The sequence below is a fragment of the Cucurbita maxima genome, unplaced genomic scaffold (genome assembly GCF_002738345.1).
Source record: "Cucurbita maxima cultivar Rimu unplaced genomic scaffold, Cmax_1.0 Cma_Scf00041, whole genome shotgun sequence".
In the NCBI taxonomy this organism is placed as follows: Eukaryota; Viridiplantae; Streptophyta; class Magnoliopsida; order Cucurbitales; family Cucurbitaceae; genus Cucurbita; species Cucurbita maxima.
In genome coordinates, this window is record NW_019272057.1 from 800763 (window position 1) to 822567 (window position 21805).

At 35.8% G+C, this 21805-nt stretch overlaps 4 protein-coding genes and 1 long non-coding RNA gene across 5 annotated transcripts; 1 reads left to right on the forward strand and 4 right to left on the reverse strand.

Annotated features, from left to right (window-relative positions):
• Window positions 1-33: 33 nt before the first annotated feature.
• LOC111469874 (B-cell receptor-associated protein 31-like) lies at window positions 34-1719 on the reverse strand. Its single transcript, XM_023115337.1, has 2 exons — window positions 1287-1719; window positions 34-593 (listed from the first exon to the last, which is right to left on the reverse strand). The coding sequence occupies exons 1-2, from the start codon at window positions 1567-1569 to the stop codon at window positions 244-246; spliced, it is 633 nt and encodes a 210-aa protein (XP_022971105.1). The 5' UTR covers window positions 1570-1719; the 3' UTR covers window positions 34-243.
• A 918-nt stretch (window positions 1720-2637) lies between these two features.
• LOC111469827 (arogenate dehydratase/prephenate dehydratase 1, chloroplastic-like) lies at window positions 2638-6430 on the reverse strand. The gene is made up of 11 exons (XM_023115267.1): window positions 5928-6430; window positions 5180-5247; window positions 4919-5011; window positions 4507-4707; window positions 4141-4221; window positions 3953-4048; window positions 3769-3846; window positions 3581-3670; window positions 3410-3477; window positions 3190-3271; window positions 2638-3007 (listed from the first exon to the last, which is right to left on the reverse strand). The coding sequence occupies exons 1-11, from the start codon at window positions 6181-6183 to the stop codon at window positions 2951-2953; spliced, it is 1170 nt and encodes a 389-aa protein (XP_022971035.1). The 5' UTR covers window positions 6184-6430; the 3' UTR covers window positions 2638-2950.
• A 1527-nt stretch (window positions 6431-7957) lies between these two features.
• On the reverse strand, window positions 7958-9726 carry LOC111469807 (probable membrane metalloprotease ARASP2, chloroplastic). Its single transcript, XM_023115242.1, has one exon. It carries the CDS (start codon window positions 9514-9516, stop codon window positions 8188-8190), a length of 1329 nt encoding a protein of 442 aa, XP_022971010.1. The 5' UTR covers window positions 9517-9726; the 3' UTR covers window positions 7958-8187.
• A 3494-nt stretch (window positions 9727-13220) lies between these two features.
• Window positions 13221-14785, forward strand: LOC111469911. The gene is made up of 2 exons (XR_002714928.1): window positions 13221-13416; window positions 14374-14785. It is a non-coding gene; the product is annotated as an uncharacterized LOC111469911 (long non-coding RNA).
• A 2366-nt stretch (window positions 14786-17151) lies between these two features.
• On the reverse strand, window positions 17152-21627 carry LOC111469820 (probable beta-1,3-galactosyltransferase 2). Its single transcript, XM_023115258.1, has 11 exons — window positions 21175-21627; window positions 20535-20631; window positions 20360-20433; window positions 20075-20286; window positions 19887-19950; window positions 18960-19032; window positions 18736-18856; window positions 18538-18625; window positions 18339-18464; window positions 18135-18244; window positions 17152-17538 (listed from the first exon to the last, which is right to left on the reverse strand). Exons 1-11 carry the CDS (start codon window positions 21285-21287, stop codon window positions 17390-17392), a joined length of 1227 nt encoding a protein of 408 aa, XP_022971026.1. The 5' UTR covers window positions 21288-21627; the 3' UTR covers window positions 17152-17389.
• Window positions 21628-21805: the final 178 nt, after the last annotated feature.

Here is a 21805-nt window from a genome sequence, read left to right on the forward strand (position 1 = left end):
TAAGCTAACCCACCCTCCACACAAGAATAGCCCTTCCGCCAAGTGAACTTTAAACTCCCACTTTCAATGAGAAACTAAGCTTTCAAAACATCATTCCATCAATTTTCCAGTTCAGTTTCATTTCACATTGATACAGATCCAACTAACCCGAGTCCCTCCAATTAAGTGAAGCGAAAATGCACCCTTTTCTTAGCCCTCCAACGCGATGCGAAAAAGATTAGCACGACCTCTTTTTGCATCAGATTATGAAGAGCCATGGTCGATCGACTCCAGCTGAGTCCGAAGATTTTGATTGTCCTCCAATAACCGATCATACTCGAGGAGGTACTCCTCAGATTGCTTTCTCAGGGCATCTGTTTCAGTTTCTGCATCATTTGCTTCTTTTGTTTTTGCCTCAACTTCAGATTCCAGTTTGGATATTGTGTTCCTCAACTTAGTTGACTCTTCTCCCAGGGCTTTAAGCTTCTCTGCGCTTGCATCCTCTGTTGCTCGAATTCGCTTCTTTGCAACCTCCATTGTCTTCCGGAGTAGATGAAGCTCTCGGATGTAATGATGTAGTCTATCAATCATCAGTGCAAGAAACAGCAAGAACCCTGCAGGCCATAAATGTTATTTTCAAATCTAATATGAGGTACTCAAACGGATGGGAAGTAACTGCAAAAATGTTAGCAAATGGCTACAAAACAAGATTTATATGTCGAAATACGACTGTACGATCTAGATTATCAAACAACAAAAATCAGATATCAGAAAAATTAGGCTTCAAAATTCAAAGGCCATTAAAATTTTTTGCCAGCTCCAGGGCCTATACTCTAGATTCATACAGGTTTTCCTCATTAACTTACCTCTAAGTACTCTGAGCAATATTGTCTTCAAATGCTCCATTAACACCGAAATGCTTCAGAATAAATTTCCCTTCGAAATGATATTCCAGCGCATTTGCAAACACCCCCTTGTAATATATGATGTACAAGGAAGCCTCACATGAAGTGAACAACAGCTCAATATAAGGATAACGAGTAATGTCACATCAAAATCATTGAATCGAACAAGATCAGGGAGAAAAATTGAAATAAAGAAGTCCAATTCTCTCCGTTCTAACTAGCTCAGGGACCAAAATTGTTCATCTCCAGATACTCGTAAATCCAATAATTCCAAAACCAAAACCTAAGCATAAACAACATATTCACCGTAAATTGACAGAAGAAGTACAAATTCCATCGGTAATAACCCTATCCAGAAAGCGAAGATCAAAGAAAAAAACAAGCTCGATAGAGATTAATTACCTATGAGAGAAGCTTCGAGTAAGTGATTGGACATAAGGACCTGATCCGTAGGATTAACCTCGCCGGTCTCAGTCATCCGATTCTGGATCTTAACCATGCTATAGACGCTAGAAAGAAGCAGAACGAAGACAGTTCCGGCGACTGTTTGAACAACGATTGGGGCTTTACCGCGCTTAACACGATCTAAACTCAAAATCACAAGCTTCCTAAGAGGCGTCCTGAAGAGGAGAGTCAAAATCAGAGCCACTTCGGCTGCGATTAAGATGAATAGAAGCTGAATCATGTTCGATGCGAGTCAGACTGCAAGCAGGCGTTGGAGCTTCGGGGAACCTTTATGGTGGTTTTCGGTGGAACCTTTAATGGAGTGTTCGTCGAAAGATACCCTACACCAACTGTAAAAAAATCGAATTTCGCTTCTCTTACCACTTACAAAGTTTCGATTGCAAGGACGGCCCCCGTAACGGGGGAAGGAGAGAGAAAAAAAATTCACCGCAGTTAAACGGAGACGGTAAATTCTTTATTTTTCTTTTCTTTTCTAAATTAATAAAAATAACAAAACTTTCTATTTTGTATTTATAATTTTTAAAAATTTCAATATATTTAACGGTTGATTTAGCGAGTTAAACATATTTAATTTTCTAAAAATAAAGATATTTCTAAAAAAAAAATTGAAATATTAAAAGATTGATGATGCTCCCACTTCTTTATTAGATATTTGAGGATTCTATTTAGATATTTGAAAATTCAATTGACAGAGGATTCTATTTAGATATTTGAGAATTCAATTGACATGACTACTCTGATACCATGTTAGGAATCACGACTTTCCATAACGATATAATATTATTCAATTTGAGCATAAGCTCTTGTGACTTTGTTTTGGGCTTCCCCAAAAGGTCTCATACCAATGGAGATAGTATTCTTCGTTTATAAACTCATGATTATTCTCTAAATTAGTCAGGACTCACTCCCAACAATCTTCAACAATCCTCAACAAAAACAAGGATCATGATTTCTTAATCGATATAACCCTTAGTGTTAGAGCTATATTTTAAAGATATTTTATTTAATTAAAAAAAGAGGATATAAAACGAATAAAGATCATATTATCCCTAAAGTAAATCTCAAATTTGGAGGAAATAGGGTTCCAAGAGGATCTTTTCTTTCTTTCCAAAGCCATTCTTTAGTTGTTTGAGGAGTACTGAATTTTGACTCTTAGGAATACGAAGAAAGGAAAAAAAATGAATATATAACACTCACTTAAAAACGTTTGTCATTACTCAGCTTTCCTATGCTATGCATTCAAAAAAAAATCCAATATTCATAAAACATTTAAATTTTACCGAGCATGATCTACAAATCAACAATTTATAATGTGCATTCCTTTGTTAATTGAAACATAATTACATACCAATAGGATTGAAATTTCATAAATACAAATTTACTAAAACGGTGAGTCAAAACATATTATGAAGAAAAATACAATGTATTGTTACTATTAGTATCAACATTATTATATTGGACTCAGCCTATGGTCACACCACATGCTAGTTGATTGGAAGTTACCTTTTTGACCTCCAATGGAAGATATGAGTATTGAATCAAACTACTCTATTAGGCCAATGATCTGAAATTGAAGAGCATTGATTCACCAAATGCATACTCTAACGAGCAATGTCAACGGGATAGCAACCAAGTACCCGTAAAAATGTTGCATGTTCCTATGTAATGTTAGAACACAACATTAGAAGAGAAACCTCCGATGGAAAAAATAATTGGGGTTAAGTTTCATTAGACCCAAAAGCCTATGATATTCTTAACACTCTTTCGTGGGTGTACTCAAAAAACTAATTTGATTTACAAAGCCTTCCAAATGAATTGATCATAACGTTCAACAACAAACCTGCAAATGCCCCAAGACAAGTTGAGCACGTGGTTCGGCCATAGAAGCTTCAAAATCAATGTAGAACAAGTAGTCAAAGTACCTGAAAACGTTGAAAATTGAAGGGATTCATCAATCCATACAGACATTTGAGACACATTGTGCTGCAATAACTATTAGTGAAGACCTTTCGGGGCCTGCTAAAGGTATACTGCAAAACGACAATGATAATGATACATACTTGGCAGTACCCATGTTAGAGTCATCCACTACTCGTAAGGGGCAATTTCTTTGCGGTCGACTTTCAATCTAGTCGTGCGTGCAGAATTCTCATCAGTTTAGAGATAAATGGTACAAAACCAAGCTTTTAGAGAAAATTAAATTTTATTCACAGATTGATGCAGCAATATACCTTTGTCAAATTTATATCTCTTAGTGCAAACAACGCCAACACTTTGAACAAGACTCCAGGTCCTTCATCCAAAGTAAATACAATGCTTGTCTGCAACGAATAGAAGATTTGACTTCCAAGATTAATATAAGCTACGAGTTCAACAAATATGAGGCATTGTGATCAACACGTATGAGATTGTGGCTTACTCTATAGGGTCTATCAGTTCTTGGAATGATTGGTTCCCTTGCAAGTACCAGATAACGAGTCACGTTACCTAAATCATCCTTAAGCACATAATTTTATTTAAGACCAGCGATGACCAAGTATATTAATCATATGTTAAGATGAGATGAGAACAAAAAGAAAACTAGAAAGAGATAAAATATTTACCTGGATTCCTTCTGCAAGTATGTTTAAACCATATAAGTCTGCAGCACGAGCACCGGCCACAACTCCAGCATCCCTGAGGTTGTTCAACGCTACATACTAGATACAAAATCAAGATGGACAGCCTGTTTTAGAAAATAAACCAAGTAGAAGAAAGTTTGTAATTGGAATTTAAACTAACATATATGAACCTGAGCTGCACCAGCAGTATCATCAACATTTTCTCGGACAACACCCAACCTATTCAGCGCATTATCGCTCAAGGAAAGTGCCTGTCCAAACCAACACTCAAATATCATTGATTTTTCTAATGACAACACGTCGGTACTTTTTACTTCCAAAAACTCACTTCATTTTCATAATAATACCCAAATTCAAGGATATGATGCAATAGAGCAAACAACAGGAATAACTTCTTTAGAGGCCGGTGCAAGATTGAATGCTAGACGTTCATGTGTCGTGAATATTCTATTACAATGACTACCATGTGAATAAAACACGTGAGACTGCAGTTATAAAGAAGTAAGACAAGGATGGAATGGAAGTCTACGCTTAACCTGTGGATGACTAAGAACACGTTTCAACTGTTCTGCTCTCACACCTGGCAGAGCTAGAAGGCAGAGGTTGGTGGTTATCTGCACTTCACCAACAATATGTAGCCTGTGCCGAAGGAGCAAATCATAATTGCGATGGATGCTCCCACCTGATGAATTTTCAATCGGAAGAACAGCTTTATCAGCTATCCACAGTTCAACAGCCTGCAGAGAAAAAAAAGTTATGACAAAGTATTAGTGGAGGACTTGAATTAAGTGAATTGAAGGCAAGTAAAGTCAAGACCAGTAATGTGGTCTACAATTTTCAATAATCACATATGATCTTTAAAAAACAAAACATCACAGTGAAATAGGTTAACCCACCAAGGAAAGCAGTTCTACATGTTATTTTATTTTAGCAGATAGACTAATAAACCTTGAATGCATCTTCAAACTCATTACAAGGAACACTTTCACAATTAGGGTATGCTGCAAGTGCTGCATCCTCACTATGTGACCCTGGCAACCCCTGCATTGTTAACTCAACAAATGAGAAAGAGTAGATAAAAATTACAAAATATATTGATGGGTTACTAAAAGATAAAACTGATTGGAAGCTGAAAAATATTTGATAAACAAAGGTCGAAACTCAGTTAAAAAAGAGAAAAGGGCATAGATTCAATAATATAACTCATACCTTAAATGATATCCGAACCTTCTTATTATTATCTGGATAAGCAGACTTACTTGACACTGATAATGGTCCTGCAACCATTTATATAAAGTGAAAAAAAATGCATTAACAGATGAAGGAAAAGTTGCCAACAGTTTAGCCAGTTTAAACTTACGTCTATTGACCAAAACATGACAGGTTAAAACGAAAAGACAGATGATAAGGAAGTAGAAATCGACTAGCTTGAAGAAACTGAGTGGTTGCATTAACTTGCTGTTACTCAAAGTGTGTGCAAAAGTTTATTTGATCCTGAAGAATTGTTTTGCAAAAATACATTTCAGTTACCATCTGATTCTGTTAATTCTAATCACCATGTCTGTTGCTCGAGTAATTTATTCATGCCAATGGTCGCATTCTCACATCGGTTTCAAAATTTTTCCCAAACACGTCTGAATCCTCTTTGATTTGGATTCGGGCGAGATTTTACCCAATAATTTCAACCATTGACCTTCATGTAAACTCGCATCCTAATAACCATAGTAATTCTACATCTTTACTCTTTGAAATTTCACTAAAAAGAAACGGTCGACTTCTGAAAATGTTATTACAGATTCAGAAGTATCTCCTAATGTGCATATTGATAGAACCATAGATAACTTCCATATCACGAATCGATTCAGAGAAACGATTTATACAACATCAAACAACCACGGTTATTGATTCAATACCAAAAGCATTCCGCATATTCAACAATCTGAATCGCAAAACTTACTAGCAAGGGGCGCGATATCCTTATTCGATCTCCAAACGCTATTGCCGTCCGGCTGCTCAATGGACGGCTGTAACTCCGTGGTTCGATTCGGCGGCTTCTCAGCCTCAATGGAGCAAGTCATCGGAGAAGCCGGCAATCCTAAAACTCCACCTCTCGATTCCAGCTTCAGCGCCACCGCAGGCTGCGGCGTCTTCGGTATCAGGCTCCACAGAGACGAGGCATCCCCCAACGCCATACCGCTCGCAAAATTCATCATCAAATTTCGAGTACCGATTTGGAATCGGTTAGGAAATTTCTTGAAGAAGAAGAAGACCAAATATGTAAAATATCCAGGAAGAAGTTAGTAGGTGAAGCAAACTTGATCTGAGCAACACGTTTCCTCTGTAGAATTGACTTCAATTTTCTTTGCTCTCTTCTTCATTTTTCCTCACCGGCTTGGCGAAGTTGGGAGAGTTTGTTTGAAGTTTGAAAAGGCTTTTTATATACGTGGTGGCAATGAAACTGCCTTCATGTAGGAACCGTGGTTTTAAAACAGAGGGAATGGAGGCATGCGTCTGCAGCCGTTGATTATGATGACTTTTACGCCTGGGAGGCGTTGACTATTCTCCTTCGCTGTCCTGTCATGGTTTGTTGATATATATATATATCTGTAACAAATAAAAAACAAATTTTGTTTAGTGGACGGATTGTATCAATCCAAATCGATCGGGTTGGTAAGGAATTTATTATTATTATTATTTTATTTTATTTTAAAATATTTTTTAAAAAGTAATCATTTCAATTCAATGTAAAATATTTGAATATAGTAAATTTCGATTTAAATCCTATTTTTGTTAATTAACTTAATATTCTACTTTAATGGGCAATTATTTTAATTTTTTAATTTTTTTTATAATTAGTTAATCAATATTTTTTTAAAAAAAATTGATTAAATTTTACAGGAATTTATTAATTTAAAAATAAATGATGTATTATAGATTTATTAAATAAAAAATTATAAATTCAATGTATATGGGTACTTTTTATATTTAGAAATTTATTAAATTCAAACTTGACATTTTAGAAATTTCTGTTAAAAACTTATACACTAATTTAAAAATGAGATAATTAATAAGATACGGTTTAATAATATTTTTCAAAGATTTTATTCACAAGTAATAGAACCTAAAATAAAAATTAACAACTAAAATAGACCTCCCTCCAAACTTCAATAAACAAAAATAATTGATTTTTTTTTAAAAAAATCTAAAATAGAATTTAAGCATAAAAACGTATATTCATCTATATAAACATAACTTAGTGCAACAAGACAAGATAAACCTAATTTTCTAAACTAAACTATAATATTTAATGTTTAAATGTTAAATTACATAAATAGATAAATAACAAATTAGACTGTCATAATTTATTATAGAGAATAAAAAAAAAAAAAAAAGGAGATTAATCTAATTGGTCGATCCAACCCAAGCAATGACACTGTATGACATCAATCTAAAGTCAAAATGCTTTAGAATTCATAATTATTTTAAATTAGACTTTACCTCTATTAATTATGATATTTAGCCCCTAATTTTTTTTTGTTTTTGTTTGTGGTCTATCTAAACACATAATAAGGTTTGTGACATTTCATTTAAATATTATTATTATTATTATTATTTTAAATTTATTTTACCTCCCCTTTTAAACCGACGTGGGATCTTACAATGTAGCTAACATTCTCACTGCACACTGCCTAATGTCTGATTCTGATACCATTTGTAACAACTTAAACCCATCACTAGTAGATATTATCTATTTTAGCCCGTTACGTATCGTCGTCAGCCTTACAGTTTTAAAATACGTCAGGAGAGATTTACATACCCTTATCAAGAAAGTTTCGTTTTTCCTCTCAAACCGATGTGAGGCCTCACAAATTTCAATCTTCTGTGGCTAAATCTTCAGCCGAAGAATGCTCGATGCATAGACATCGGTTCTCAGTTCTTTCTACCTGCAGGCTGCAACAGAAAGACAAGGATTCAAGCAACATGAAGTATACACATAAACAAGCTGTTCTCTGTATATTTAACCTGTTGATTTGAAGGGAGTACAAAGCTGATAAGAATAAGGGTTATAAATCATCTCTTTATTTCTATCTCAGCTGAAACCAACAATATGAAAGCATTAAGAGCTCTAAACTACAACACTAACACTAAATCATCAACACAAGCATTTACAGTTTAAACAGAGTTTGCCCTGAATCCATTCCTTGAGCATTGTCTTATCATAACAAGTCCTTTATAAACTCAAGGTTTAACGTGTCTTTGATGATGAGGAACAGCCCAAGAAGTACGACGAGCATGATCCCAGACGACATGATTTGCTGCTCGAGTTCTAACGGCAGCTTTCTCCCTCCCCTTGCAGCTTCAATGAGGATCAAAGCCAACGAACCGCCATCCAAAGCTGGCAAGGGAAGAAGGTTTATAACAGCAAGATTAATGTTAAGCACAGCTGCAAATTGATAAAGCCCATCAATGTTGGACCTAGCCACTTCTGCACCAACAGCAATAATGGCCACAGGACCAGAAACCTTACTAGCTGACTGAGAGAAGTTCAGAAATGTCTGTTTCAAGCTATCCAAAACCTTATATGACAGACCCAAAAATTCCCTTTTAGAATAACTAAAAGCCTCCAAGAAATTCTTGGCTACAACCTTTGAAATCTTTACATTTGGTGAAAGCTGAACCCCAATTCTTCCTGTTCCATCAAAACTCTTATCCGGGGTGACCCCAATTTCAAGATACTGTTTCCCTCTTTCAACTTTGAGAAGAACAGTTCTATTGGGGCTTCTTTTAATTGCCTCAACGAGCTCAGACACTGCTTTAGAAGCCAATTTTGGCAGTTCATCTGCATTAACAGCAAGAATCACATCCCCAGGAAGCAGCCCATCACGGGAAGCAGCTGAAAGGGTTAGAACCTCAGGCACTAGAACACCAGGAAATGGCTCTTGAACAGGCAAGCCAACCGATGATACTTGAATTAAGATAATTAGATAAGCAAAGATTATATTGGCAACAACACCAGCAGAAATCACTATCACTCTATCCAATATCGGTCTATTTTTCAGCAAATTTTCGTCGTCTGCTGGAATATCACTCTCAGGATCATTATCAGGAAAACCCACAAATCCACCGAGAGGAAATGCCCTAATGGAGTATTCTACATTGTTTTTGTTGAATTTTGCGAGAATTGGACCAAATCCGATTGCAAATTTACTTACATGGATGCCCTGTAGACAGGCGGCGAGGAAGTGGCCACTCTCGTGAACAACAATGATGGCTGTCAACACCGCCGTCGCCTCCAGTACCGACGGAGCACTTCCAATATCGAATCCGGCGAAAGCCCATGGTCTGAAATCGCAACTCCTCCGACATGGGATTCTGCTCTTTTCCCAGAAGATTTGGTGTCTGTTCTTGAAACTAAGATCCGGCGAATTGAAAGAATGAGATAAGAAAGAAGAAGAAGAAGATGGGGATTTGGAGAAGTGGGTTCTTGACTTGGAATTGGGTAGCTTGATAACAGAACAAGAAGAGGAAGACAGATTTAATAGCATGATTTTGAAAGTTCGTTTAGGGTTATGAGGATTGACAGAGATTTAGCGAGAAAATAGACGAAGATGAAAGAATTGGAGAAGACATAGGCTTTGGATAACACCTTTTTCAAATTTGTGGAGGGGAAGCGAGAGAAGTGTTTCCTCTTTTCCCCCTCGCATTTGTGTGTGTTTTTTGAGGCGCTTATGACATTTGAGGCCTCCGTCTCCCGATGAACGTGCGATCCTAACATACAAAAATAAAAATAAAAAATGGAAAAAAAAGGTAAAAGAAAATTTAAAGGAACATATTTCATAATTATTCTTTCTACTTATTTCAAATAGTGTTCGATATTATTAAAAAATAATAATTAAATAAGAAAATCGAGCTCGATGTTGTTGTCAAGGTGCAACCATTCCTCGGCTCAATTGCATCTCCTTCCTCGATATTTTCATTTGCGTCACTCGATGTCTTTCTAAACTTCTGTTTGTCTTGGTCGCACCATTGATTTTCACTGACGTCTAGTCGTCATCATGCTGCTTGATTGACACTAATAAGTTGTTCTTCCTCTAATTTGTTTTCCCTCCATTTGTAAACAGTAGTAGCACGATTGTCACATTCTTGTGTCACTAACTTCGTCATTAGGTTGTATGCATAACCACCTTTATTGTCCTTTGCCATCGTGAATCGTTGTGAGGGGAATAGTAGACTAGCCATTGGAGACATGGACCAAGCGAGAATGAAACGATCTCATTCGAATAGGTTTAGTGGTTTGATTCGTGATTAGTTCAATTCAGTTTGATTTCATTTCATTTTTTTACTGGTTCAATTGTTTACCCGATCCACCTCCGATCTAGTGGGTTTTTCACCAATTTCAGTTTAATTTGGTTGGTTCTTCATTTCTTATTGATTCTGGGTGAATATTATTGAGGTAAATGATGTTCTTATTAGACGCTCTGAATGATGTATTGTTTGTTCTTTGATCGTTATGGTGGCTATGTCCAACTCAAAATATTATGGAATCTTTTGCATACATTGAAAGATAGAAATGACATAAAATAAACTTTTGTAGAACCAATGGTATAGTTTACATGGGAGACGAATGAGTAAGAATTTATAAGAATATATATTTATAATTATATACCAAAAAAAATAGTAATTAAACTATAAACTCATATTACAAGGGAATTGAAAAATAAACTAAATTTAATTATATTATTTATAAATTATAATGTAGAATGCCTTTTGATCTTTTATGAATAAAATATTTTTATATAAAACGTGACAGCACAAGTTGTTAATCATAGCATTTAAAATTAATTATTCTTAAAAAAGACCGAGAATAATCTAAATAAGTCTCGTTTTAAAAATATTTACAACGGTTCAAAAAATATCTAAAGAAAAAAATTAATTTTTAACAAAACCCTAAATTAAAAAAACATGTGGTGTTCAAGAAAACAAGTTTATGGAAGAAATCTAACTTCCCCTGAATTAAATTTACATATAATTATCTCACAATAACATGCATGCAAAATCTATTATTTTGGTCGTAGTTGATTTGAATTGAAAGTCGGTAACAATCTCAGCATGTTTTAATGAGCTCAAACGAAGTAGTAATCTAGTCCAATAGCGGGCCGGGATTTGAAACAAAACTAAAATTAGATTTGAAAGAGAATTAATTACCCAAAGAGAACGAGCGAAGCTGCAAAATTTGTGACGAGATATTGACGCGGCTCAATCAGAAAACACACGGCAAACCAATAACAACAATTTTAGCCATGTCTTTCAAATTGAGACGCATCAATACCTTCATCGCAGTTTCAAAACCCATCTTCCGCCGTAAGCCTCTTTAATTTCAATCCACCGTTCTCCACGCGCCGCCGTGCATCTTCACGGGCCGTCACTTCGGCGCTGGCCTCCGAAACTCTTCTTTTGAATTGGGAGAAACTGATACCCTTCCCCTTCGCCCAGTTTCTTAACTTTTATACACGGAACTGTCTTTGTATTTATGTAAGTTTATTTATTTATTTTTAATTTCATTAAATTAATAAAAATACTTCGTAAACAACCTTTTATTTCTAAAATACTCTTAAAATTTTATAAAAAAATATAAAAATATATATTTATTTTTAATTTTGGATAACAGTTAATACTATATTTTAAAATAATTTTATCACGCTTGACTTTTGAAAAAAATTAAAAAAAAAATCTTAGAGAAAAGTGATTAATTATCACGCTTCATAGATTATATAGTACAAGGGAATATTAATGAAATTTTAATTTTGTAGTATTTAAAAAAAAAATGTAATTTATAATTATATAAGTTAATAATTGAGATAATGGATTGATTTATGATATTGAAGAAATTAATTGCGTGGTGGGTTGAAGAGGTTGGAATAGACAGCCTAGATTTCACAATAATTAGGCGTACCTAATTTATGGAATCTAAAGCTGTAAATTAAGCCATTTTTATAACAAAAAATTTATATAATTTATTTTTAATACCTCAAAAATATTAATTATAAACCTATGAACCACCTCCCTATTAAATTAATATCAATATAAAATTTAAATTTCTACTCGAGCAACTAATTTTTTGGATTTGAACGTGCGCAAACACTAATCCAAAAAATTTGGTGTTAATTTAATATTATAATATGTTAATTTTTTATGCTTTAAAACATTGTTTTGGACAAAATCATGACTTTATAATAATTGGATAGATCAAGATTTTGAAACAAAGATTTATTTTATTTTATTTATTTTATTTATTTAGGTTATCTTGTAGACGATATATATATATATATAGTCATCATTTCAAAAATTTAGAGAACTTTAAAATATTAAATTAGTTATTATTATTATTATTATTGTCTACTTGGTTGCATGATGAATTTAATTCAAATTTAAATCTCTTTTGCTAATTTCTTTTTTAAAAAATTATTAAATTTGCACATTTTGTTATTTATTCAATAATTGATTGCAATTAATCATAAAGGCTGAATAAGATATTAAGAAAAAAAAAACACTTTAAAAAGTAAAAATAGTCGTTTTAAACGTGGATGGAAATAAATAAAATTAAAATAGGCATTTTTTTAGTTAAAATAAATATTTATAATAAATATAAGTAAAATTAATAATTTAGTTTAATAATTAGAGTTGGAAGTTTTAGGAACCAATAAACATATAAGATATATAGAGATGATGATTTGAAAAAAAAAATGTATATATATATATATATATATATATATTAACAATCGTGATATATTCATGTTTGTTATATATGCACAAGTTAAAGGTTATTCTGTTCGAGTTCTTTAGAAAGAGTTGTCTCAGCTTCCAGTGTATTATGTACCTACCCATCTGTGTCGGTTTCGAGTATATACACATTCGAGCTTTTCTTGAGAGTACAACATGAGTTATTTTAGCGACAAAGTGCTTGGTACTTGAACATTGGCTCGAGATATTTTCTCTATCCCTTCTTATCCTGAAAAAAAAAATGGTACCTTGCGTCCTTAAACCGATAACTATTTTTCGACTAACCTAACCTCCTCTGTCTCTTGGAATTAATAAGGGGTAGTACAGAAATATTCATATAATTGGAGTAAAAATATTAATTATTTATTTTAAAAAGAATATGGTGAACAAAAAAAAAAGAAAAACAAATAAACGGTAACCGACAGAGGAAGCAGAGCAAGGCGCGGAAGGTGCGTGTAAAGGAGTATAAAGAGCTTGGAATTTGAAGCCAACGTAAAGTCCACGGCCCCACAAGATTCTCTACCCACCACCACCACCACCGCCATTACCAATTTTTCTTCAGCACAGTCTTCATTTTCATCTTCTTCCTCAACCCTCCGTTTCTCAATCCCTCTCTTTCTCTGCAGGGCCCCACTCTCACCAACCTCCACAACGTCAATTTCAAGGTATTTTCACTCTCCCTCGAATCGAATCGAATCGAATCGAATCGAATCGCAGTTCTTTCTCGCTTTTTTTTGAATTCTATCTGCGTACGTATCTTCAGCTTCCTTGTTCCAATTTCTTCAGTTTTCTAGTTGATTGTTCCTTGGTTTTTGGTCGGCGGTTCCGTCTAGTGAAGTTGTATGTATATCTGATTCCATCGTTGAATACGCCTTGTGCATCTAGTTTAATTTGTTCTTTCGATTAATTTGAATATGGTGTCTGATTGCTTTTTCGACCTTGAGCGTGATTTGAGGGCTTTGATGTTTGGTTAGTTGATGAATCGAGCAAATGATTTGAATCCGTGTTTTGCCGATTTAAGTTTTGGCGTCAATGCTCAACATTTCATCTTCTGATGGATGTGACTTTCGATCCTGGAAGGATCTTCTTCAACTTTTCTTTTCCCCACTGTTTTATAGTCAGTTTTCTTGTAGGACAATGTTTTTGTTTTGTTTAAACTGTCCAAAACCAGTTATAGAAACTTGGATTCAAGTAAAATATATTTTACTCGTGATTTTGTTTACAGGTGTCATTGTTTGAGCAATGCTTTTACTATAAAATTAACAAATTCGTAAGCTAAGATACATCGAATTTGATGTAATGTAAGTTCAAATTTTCAATTCTTCTTTGTGAAGATTGACTCTGGAGGATTTGGTAGGTTGGCCATTGTTGTCTCCTTTCCCTTCTGTTTGTCTGTATTTCCCAGATTCTCCATTTGGCCACTGATTTGATTTCTATTTTATTGAGATAATTTAGAAAGATTGATATGACGACATTTTCTTAATTTTACAGAAAGATCTCGTCGTTGTAACTCAATTCATCCATGCTTATCCAACGTTCTTAATCAAAATTAATCAGCGATCCTTTTTACTTTTGTATGATAAACATCAAGCTGTTTTTGATAAATTTCTGGAAAATGATAGTTGAAAATGGGAAGCAAGGCACCAAGCTGGGCTGATCAGTGGGGTTCAGGCAATTACGGAGTCGAAGACGACGATAAGATGGTGGCGAAGAAAGGGAGCGGCAATGGCAGTAGTAGCAAGAAGATGACAGAGGTAAAGGCAGCAGCCTCAGCTGGATTTGTGAAGGCGAAGGCTGTCGCAGCTGTAGGTGCTCAAAAAGTGAAATCTGGAACTTCAGTAGGCATCAAATGGGTCAAGAATCAGTACCAGAAAAAGGTCTCCAAATGACTCTACAAATTCATGTCTCTAAGCATTGACCATTTTTTCTTTAACTTTCTCTCAAACCCATCTTGTCATCTGATAATTATTTGGTTTCCTACATTTTGTCAAACTCATCAATCGATCTAAAAAAGTAGACAGATTTTTCAGTGAACCAGATTGACAAGTATCATGCCATAAATTCCCATTCTTTACAGCAGACTTTTGAATGACGAAAATGAGTCTACTCGTTTTTCATCAATTAAACTATACATAAAGCTTGCATTTGAAGGTACGAAACAGAGTCCGCTGATGGGGGAGGGAGTGTTATGGATCATGAACTTCTACGATGGTATGATATTGTCCACTTTGAATATAAATTTTCATGGTTTTGCTTTTGGTTTCTCCAAAAGGTCTCGTACTTATAAACTTATGATGGATCCTTTAATTAGCTGACGTGAGATTCCTCTCCCAACAATCCTTCCCTCGAACAAGAAGAGCAGATATTGATCCTTCCCTCTTCCCATCTTTTATACATGTTTGCTTAGGTCATGCATTTTCAGCACGCTCCGAACATTAGCAGATATTGTTCTCTTTGAACTTTCTCTATAAGGACTTCTCCTCAAGATTTTAAAACGCATCTCAAAAAAGATAATATGTACTAGCGGAGGGCTTGAACTGTTACAATAGCCCTCTTGAACTCAAGTGTGAGACACAAAAGAACGAGCAAGCGAGCACAATAGAAAGGAGCGGGCATCATTAAGGGACTCTCACTTCTTTGAAGCGAGCGCGTCTCGGTGGGCTTCTTAAAACACTGCCTTCTTTAATATCGGAACCCACACAGAAAGGAGAGGATTAAGGCTAAATATAAAAGACTAAACGCATCTTAATCATGGTTTAGCAAGTGATTAAACATCACAAATTTGTGTATTGGTCAAATGGGGTTGGCCCAGTTCATATCATTTGGGCTCTGCTCATCAGACATGTATAGCAACCGTGAAGATAAACAGCATGTGATTGAAATTGAAAAGTTTAGGGTATAAAAAGAAAAGAGAGGCTAAAGTTGGAGGGGTTTGTTAAGAGAATGAGAAAAAGGGTAAAGAAAAGGAGACATTTCTGGGTCTGGAGTCAATTCCAGATCCAGTTAGGAGTAGCAGGAATAAATTTGGCAACAACCTTCCAATGAAAAGGAGAACCCTCCATTAATGGCGTTAGCTACAATGGCTTAAACCACACGTTAGCTACAAAAGAAAAACAGAGCGGGTGGTGTTGAAAGTTGTAGGAACCAAAGAGAGTAAAAGAAAGATTCTGTGTTGTTTGTTTGCTTAATGAGCATTGCATTAATGGTGAATGAACAGAGCCAAACCAGACATCCCTTAGCCTCTCCGTTTCCCCCTCTGCCCATCATTTATAAATGCCTTCATTCAATGCTCTCTCTCTCTCTCTCTCTCTCTCTCTGTGTGTGGCCCTCTTCTTCTTCTTTAATTAATATTCCAACCTCCTTCCTTGTTGGGTTGTTTGAGACTTTAATGCTTCTTCGTTAATGCACTCACTCACCCATTTGGATCTTCCCTTTGCCTTCTTAAACATTTCCTCTGTTTCTCTCACTTAGAATCTCTCTCTCTCTCTCTCTCTCTCTCTCTCTCTCTCTCTCTAGAAAAAGGAAGGCAGTGTCTCTTTGTGTTGTTACTGAGACATTGTGGTCTGCAGGAGACAAACTTTTCCAGGTGGAATTTCACTGTCTCTGTCTACTCAGAATCCCCATGGTTCTTGGGTAAGTTTCCATGGATCAAAAGGTAAGCGTGGTGTGGTGTGGTGGGATTTTTTAGAACGAGATGTTGGTTCGGTTCAATAAGAAAGCAGTGCTCTGCTTAACTTGTGTTCTACTTTTTTATTGAGCCGTGCCAATATCACGTGTCGTAATTTTGCTTATAATTTATATGGTTTATAATAACATTGTCATGGTTAGTTTTTGTTTGGGAGAGTGACATGAAATGGACATTGTTTTGTCAGTGTTTGAATGTCTGAAAGTCTCAAGATCTTGTCGTTGTGGTTGCTTTGCCTGAAAGGTTAAGAAGCTGAAAGACAACGATTCTGAGTTTTAGCATGTTGTTTTGTGTTGTCTTCTCTTCTTTCAGATTTCTGCTACCAATTTTGGTTCCACCATTCTGCCTTGAGCTGGCAATGCAGAGAACCAGAGCAGAATGTAATCTACTATTTACCTGTGCGGAGAATTTCCTTTTTATGGCAAAGCTTATCTTTTTTTTTTTTGCCTTTCATGGTTTATCATTTTTTTGTTGAGTCGAACAAAACATTCTTTATAAGGGTATACAACTTCTTTTGAGTAGACACATTTCAAAACTATAAAACTGACAACGATACGTAACTGACAAAAATAGACAATATCTACTCATAGTAGATGGGTCTGGACTGATATAGTTTATAATTCTTCTCCCCCTTTCAAAACTAGTTAGAATAAGCAAATTTTCGAAACGAATAAGACACTGATGCTTGACTACCTTTTAAGTCGTGATCGTTTGGTTGTTTTTATTATCACGTCTTCATGACAATAGGGAATTATTAACTTACAAATTGGCCCTCATAGCCACAAAGAATTTGTGTACTTTTATGTTTCAGCTGCTGATTTAGCCAGCCCTCAGAAAAAATGGAGGTGGCTAGTGCAGCGCTCTCTCTCTCTCTCAATCAGTTATTTTAAGTCTCTGGGTTCGTACAAGATTAGCAAGCTTTCTAGTACAGACAACAGCTCCCAAGTAGCATTTCAGAAAGTGGCACTCCATAGTACATTCTCGCCTTCTCCGCACCGTCGATGGACTTCCTTAATCCTCTCTGCAGACTTGCAAATTCCGCTGCAACTCCAATCGAACGAAGCAACGCAAATGTTTCCTGCCTGAGCCTTCCACTCGCAATCTGCACAAGAAGTTTGTGTGAGATCACACATCGGTTGAAGAGGGAAAAGAAACATTCTTTATAAGGGTATGGAAACCTCTTCTTATTTGACGCGTTTTAAAACCTTGATGGAAAACCTGAAAGGAAAAGCCTAAAGAGTATAATATTTGCTAGCGGTGGAGTTGGACTGTTACTTGGTTGACTTAATGATACCTTCACATCAACAGATGGCAGGTAGAGTTTGATTCTAAATCAGCAGTCTTAGTGACAGGCCAACTGCATACCAAACTTCATCAGCCATTTGAACTGGTTTTTCAATAATACGATCCCGAAGGAAATTCTTATTAGCTGGTTAATGTAACCTTGATTTTTTGTCAATATTTGCGGCTCTAATTCTATTCAATTCTATTATGATTATGGTATGCAGTATCTTTCTAAGTGGGAAAGAAAGGATAGAAAGAAGCTGAGGGCCAACAAACACTGGATTTGACTTCTGAACCAATATTCTCAGCAAAATGGTTAGTAGGGTACCAAATTAGACCTCACTGAAAGTTGTCTTCCATGGACAAGTTCGTTGTTCTCGCACGTCGTTAAAAAAAATTGTGGGAAAACATTACCTGGTGGAGTGCCACAGCAGAGTCTCCGATCATCGATATGCTCGACATCGAGTCCAATAAACCAGGATCCCAAGGAGACATCCTCGTTAGCATACTTGTGTAGAAGATGTCTGAGATAAGGTAAAATAGACGAGCATTTGTGAAAATACATAAACGTAGAAAGCCAAAGACCATCTCTCAAATACATGAAGTGTAGAAGATTACTGGTTTATTGAAATGTAAGAAGCCAACTCCTTTGAGATGGCATATAGTTGTCCAGTCGCATGACGAAAATACTTGTTTCCAGCTTCTCCGAATTTCCAATATTCAGGCTCATGGTATCTCACTCCCCTGAATGATAGTTGATTAAGTTTTAGCTCAACATTGATCATAAAGGGAGAAGCAAAAGGAGAACGTATCTCACCTCTGTGAAAGCACAGGGCCAGATTTCATGCATCCGATGTATACTCGTGGCTTCGTTCGATGTCTGACTAATGTTTCACCGAGCGTTCCTGAGCCAAAGGATCGAAATGCATCAAGGAAACTTGATTTCCATTCCTTTATATTCTACATTGCGTTCAGAATTAGCAAACCAATATTAACATGTTCAGAATTAGCATACCAATATTAACATGAACATCATCATCGACTTTCACGTAAAAGTCTGCATCCCATAAAGCAACAGCTGTCGCAAAGTATATTTTAGTTTTTGCTGATAATTCGAGGTAACCTTCGACGTGGTCCTGCTCACGAATGACGTAAATAAGTGTAACATAATCATCACTCTATTATAACTTTAAACACGAGGAATTCAAGAAACTTTGGAAGATAGGTACAATACATTACCAGCCTAAGGAGATCTCCATGCTTTTTATCTTCTGCTTCAACAGCTCTGTCAAGAATACCTCCTGAAGTGACACTATATAAAAGAAGGGGAACTTTCTCAATAAGCAAAAGAGTCTCAGCAACTCAAAGGCATAATGTTACGTAGATCAGAGAATAAACTCGGGTTGTTCACAAGTCTTGACTTCCATTAAAAGAAACTAAGTAGTCTAAACTCAATTAAGAAAGAAAATGCGTGCTAAGTGTCAATTCTGGTGAGATCCCACGTTCATTAGAGAAAGAAACGAAACATTCCTTATAAGAATGTGAAAACCTCTTCCTAACAAACGCGTTTTAAAACCGTGAGATTGACAGCGATACGTAACGGGCTAAAGAGGACAATATCTACTAGCAGTGGGCTTGGACTCTTACAAATGATATTAAAGTCAAACACCGGGCGGTGTACCAATGAGGACTCTGGGTCCCCAAGAGAGGTAGATTGTGAGATGCCACATCGGTTGAAGAGGGGAACAAAACATTCTTTATAAGTGTGTGAAAACCTCTTCCTACCGGTGTAACAATGAGGACTCTGGGTCCTCAAGGGAGGTGGATTGTGAGATGCCACATCGGTTGAAGAGGGGAACAAAACATTCTTTATAAGTGTGTGAAAACCTCTTACTAATAGATGCGTTTCAAAACTGTGAGGCTGACAGCGATACGTAATGGGATAAAGCAGACAATATCTAGTAGCGGTGGCTTGCGCTGTTACTCTTCTTAAACAATCTTTTACAGCAAATCAATATTCAGAATAAAGGTACTCAGCTATGGTAATTTCCTTGAGAAGAAGGTAAAGTATTTAAACGAATGAAGCATACTTAAGCATGCCATTATTCAGTGCCACCTAATTTGAACTTGACATCTAAGGGAATTTGAGGAGGATAGGAAAGCGACCTGTGGCCAATGACAAAGCGAACAATGATGCCCTTTTCTTCTTCCAACTTCCTTCTTTTTTCACCTTTTTTTTTTTTTTTGACAAAATGCAAGAACAGAAGCAACAATTCAATGAAAGTAATATGAATGGTATGAGATCAACTAAAATGAGAAAACAGATTAACATAATCAGAACGAATAATCCGCACCTTGAGGCATCCAGGTAGCCCGAACAGAATCTCTTCTTTTCCTGCTGCTAAAGGCAGTATTGATTCCTACAACCATTAAATACTTTCTTCTTCCAGATCTATCTATTTGCTTTGAATCTTCTGATAAAGGAGAACCGCTTTGGATCGATTCGTGTACCGACTTCGCAGCAGCTAATTCCATCTCTAAGTTAGAAATTGTCTTATCTAATGTGCTGCATTAGAACACCTTGTGGGTTAGTCATAGTTAAAGTGCATTCAGTCCAACAAAATAACATAATCACTTACTGTATAGCATCACGAGTCTTGAAAACCTTGCCAAAAATGTCTTTGGATGAAAAATTGACTTCCTGCTGCTGTAACTACAGAAATCCAGAGAAGAATTCAATGTGGATGCCAAAGAAATTACATTAGCAGGTTCATTATAGCACTGGAGAAGTAAGAGAAATTTGGTGATGCATACAGATTTGAGGCCACACCCCTCTGAAGCTAATTTCAATTCTTCAGCTTCCACCGACGTTGTTCGTGCCATACCTTTATGTTCAGGAATGGTCCACATTCTGCAAGAAATTCCATCTTCCTCAAAACAATTAGATTTGGTAATCAGCCAAGTTTCAGGGGGGGAGAAAGTTCTTGGTACTCAATGATTTCATTGAACACAGACACAGGAGCTTCCAGAAGTACTAGAAATACAGTGATAATAGCAAACATTGTCTAGAAATTGCTAGTAATAGTAAATCCTAAGCTATTGAATCACAGAAGGAAAGAGGAAAAAGAAGAAAACATGAGACCAACCAAACTTCCATTCATTATTAGGAGAGAGAAACCAAAAGAAAAAGAAGAGAACAAAATTTCCATAGATGCTCCCTTTTGGATCATCCGAGTAAAGTAGTCATAAAAAGAAGATAAATATTCCCAAATATCATGATCGAGAGGGGTAGGCTTTTTGTTTTCCCCAAAATCGGAGAGAAAATGAACTTAGAACAACTTAAAATATCAACACACATCAATAACAATCCCAGAATCGAAAATTAACCACGAAATCAAGAAGGAAAAAGAAGAACAGAAACAGGAATTCGAAGTAAATAATCCGAGTCGCAAACCTATTAGTGAAGAGCATTCCAGAGAAAAAGCTCCCGAAGCAAAGGAACAGAGTCCATTTCTGAGTTACAACACTCGTTGAAGAATGATGATCGGCCTTGCTTTTCCAAGACATTTTTTCCTCCAAGAGAAGAAGCAAAAGAAATCAAGCGAAGAAAAGCGCCAAATGGTTGTAGTTTCTGCGAGCAAAAGGAATTTGAAACAGAGATAGAGAAGAAGGGTTAAGTATCAGAAATCAGAATAAAGGCACTCCCCTTGTTTATCTTTCTCTCTACTCCTAATTTGTTCGTTTCTTCGTCACTGAGCTTTGCCTCTCTCTCTCTCTCTCTCTCTCTGAACACTGTATTTGCAGAGACTGCAAGTTGAAGTGAACAGAGGAGAGGTAAGAGAGAAGACTGCCATGCCGTCATCTTTCTCGATACTACCAAATTACCAAACTGTCCTCACTCTTGAGTTTATTATACACCTTATTTTTTTAATCAAAATTAAAAAAATTTAATTACCAATTTATGTCGACTTTTAAATTTAATTTGATGGGTATAAAATTAAAAATTAGAATTACTAATGACGCTTTTCTTGTTATACCCCTGTCACTTTTGGCCATACTGGCTTACATGATAAGGGCATGATTGC